This window comes from Penaeus japonicus, unplaced genomic scaffold (genome assembly GCF_977035675.1).
Source record: "Penaeus japonicus unplaced genomic scaffold, GWHDUDI00000001_assembly GWHDUDI00000030, whole genome shotgun sequence".
Classification (NCBI taxonomy): Eukaryota; Metazoa; Arthropoda; class Malacostraca; order Decapoda; family Penaeidae; genus Penaeus; species Penaeus japonicus.
In genome coordinates, this window is record NW_028234432.1 from 36381289 (window position 1) to 36383788 (window position 2500).

A 2500-nucleotide genomic window follows, 5' to 3' on the forward strand; every position below is an offset into this window, starting at 1 on the left:
ATAAGAAAAGTAAATACATGTTAAATCCATCTTCTATTCACACAATCATTTATATATCAAAATCAAATTTCTGTTCACTTTAAAGCTACATAACAGAATTAAATTCTGTATATCTAAATTTTGCTTATCTGCTTCAACTTCATAACCTGTAACAATAAATGGAATAGTTGGAGCAAGTAACTGGACATATAATACTGCATTATGGAGATACAATACAATAATCCAAAAAAATATTAAAATATATTCAGGAAAACAATAAATCTGAAATATATTTTCAATATACAACACATATCTAATTTTTCATTACATGTTTTCTTTAAAGCTCATAAAGTTCATAAAAAAATAAAACATTTCAGAATTACAAACTCTTACTGAATGAATCTATCAGTAACTTATAGTAATCTAAACACTATACAAAAAACACTTAGCATACATAACAGAAATATATTTTCATTCATGCATTATGCTCAATCTTTCACTATACACCATAACAGCAAAACTTCTTTTCTTAGAGTAAATTCATATAATAATGCCTTCCATACTGCAATTTTCTTCAATATTCTTCACTGATGTTATCCTTAACATATAGTGTATCATAATATGACCTGAGAAATTTGCACATACACAAAAATATATATATATTTACTGTACATTTAAGAAATCAATTTAATATTTTTTCCTTGTTCAATTTTGTACACTGAAGTACACAAAACGGATTTTATCATTTCATACAGAATATAAATAATAAACCACTCGCCTAATTTCTAAACCGATCATATCTAAATCTTTAAAAAGCAGGTCTAATGAGCCTAATACAAATTCCAAGAAATTTGAGGAAGGAATGTCATACTAAAGATAATCAACTGTGTAAAAGCAAATTAGTGCCATCTCTAGTTATACTCATGCAAGAAGATTTACCATGAAGAATCTGACAGTGGCTCACTCGCACTAAAGTCTTCAGCTGATCCACTTGAAGTAACGCATTCACCGTTAAATATTTGGTAATTATTCTCTTGGACTTCTACTGGCTGCTGTGGAGGAACCTCCACTGCTTCCTCGCACAAAGACTCCCCTATGTTTTCAGACCCCGAACTTAAGGTTTCATAATTGCAGCTGATTTTCCTCCTTTCGTGAACCTGACCATTCATCTCCCCAGGTTCGATGTTGATCTTTTCCTCCTCGTCTTCACTCCCAGAGAAATCCTCTTCATCTGAGAGGTCTTCTTCCTCTTCCAAAGACTCTTCACTAAGCATATCTGAGGAGAAGAACAGGAGTGAGTCCGCATAGTCTGAGGAAACCTCAGAGGTGTCAAAGGACTCGTCCTCTTCCTCGTCCTCATCAAACATGGAGTCCTCGGAGTCAGAACACGCCTGATCACAATCGACACTCTGCAAACCCATGATCAGTTTGCACATCTGGTACTTTGCAGCTTCAATCTCAAAGAAGATTTTGAAGGATTGAGGGAGGCTCAGTAAGTCCACTAACTCAGCCATATATGATTCAATCAAAGCTCCTTTGCAGTCTTTGATACAAAGATCATGTGGAATTAGCTCTGGCCACTTTTTTTGTGGGAGCTGGGAGACCATGAACACATGATCAAAAATGGCCCTTACACACAACTGTCGAAGCCCTGCTGTTATCTGCCCAAACATCAGAGTTAACAAGTCTGTCATCTGAATTCTGCCATCTCTCAAGTGCTTAAAATTACTCATAGTAAGTAAGGAACACAGTTCAGTAGCAACATGCTGGTGACTTAGACAACCAAGATCAATTAAAGGAGAAATGGAAGACACTATTATTTTGTCAGTCAAGTGTTTATGAGGACGAATTACCTTTGTTCCAGAATCATGTGTTGGAACATGAATGTATCTTAGTCTAGTAGGAGCATCTGCCAAAAGGGGAGCTAAAAGTGGGGTCATCAGATTAGGGACCAGGCGCATTAGGGACCCAGCACAAAGGTCGCACTCAGCTGGATAGGATATAGGAACCTGAGACAAAAAAACATTACTTTCTATTTGAGCACCATTCTCGCACAACTTAGAGGCGACATCTACCGCTCCAACGAAGACTGCTCTGAAGAGAGCCGTCTCCCCACAGCAGTTGTGTGTATTTACATCTATATACTCTACTGTATCACACATTGCTTCATACAGAGTGAGGGAATTTTGAGGGTCATTTCTCAGTATTGCATCCATTAACGGTGAGTTCCCATGTACATCACATAGGTTGAGGTTGACCCTGCAGGTATCAAGGAAACGTTTAGAGAGCTCTATGTCCTCATGTTCCGTTACCCAGTGAAAAAGAGTTTTGTGAGCAAACGTTGTAATTACGTTGGGATCGCTACCACAGGAGAGAAAGATATCGATCAATTCACTTGTTTGCTCAATCAATCTGTGACAGTCCTCTACCGTTGGCATACATTTTTCACCAGAAAAGTCTACTGTGTTTGTTATGAATTCCAACTTGATCTCCTCCAGTTCAAAATACATGTCCAGCTCTT

The 2500-nt window shown here is 37.0% G+C and overlaps 1 protein-coding gene across 5 annotated transcripts in view; it reads right to left on the reverse strand.

Annotated features, from left to right (window-relative positions):
• Positions 1-2500, reverse strand: part of LOC122242750 (uncharacterized) — an 11812-nt gene that overhangs the window by 23 nt on the left and 9289 nt on the right. For all 5 annotated transcript variants that reach the window (XM_043000131.2, XM_043000128.2, XM_043000129.2 and 2 more), the window contains one exon: positions 1-2500. This exon is cut by the window's left edge and continues 23 nt beyond it; it is cut by the window's right edge and continues 379 nt beyond it. In XM_043000131.2, the coding sequence (XP_042856065.1) occupies positions 915-2500 (1586 nt within the window). In that variant the 3' untranslated portion in view covers positions 1-914.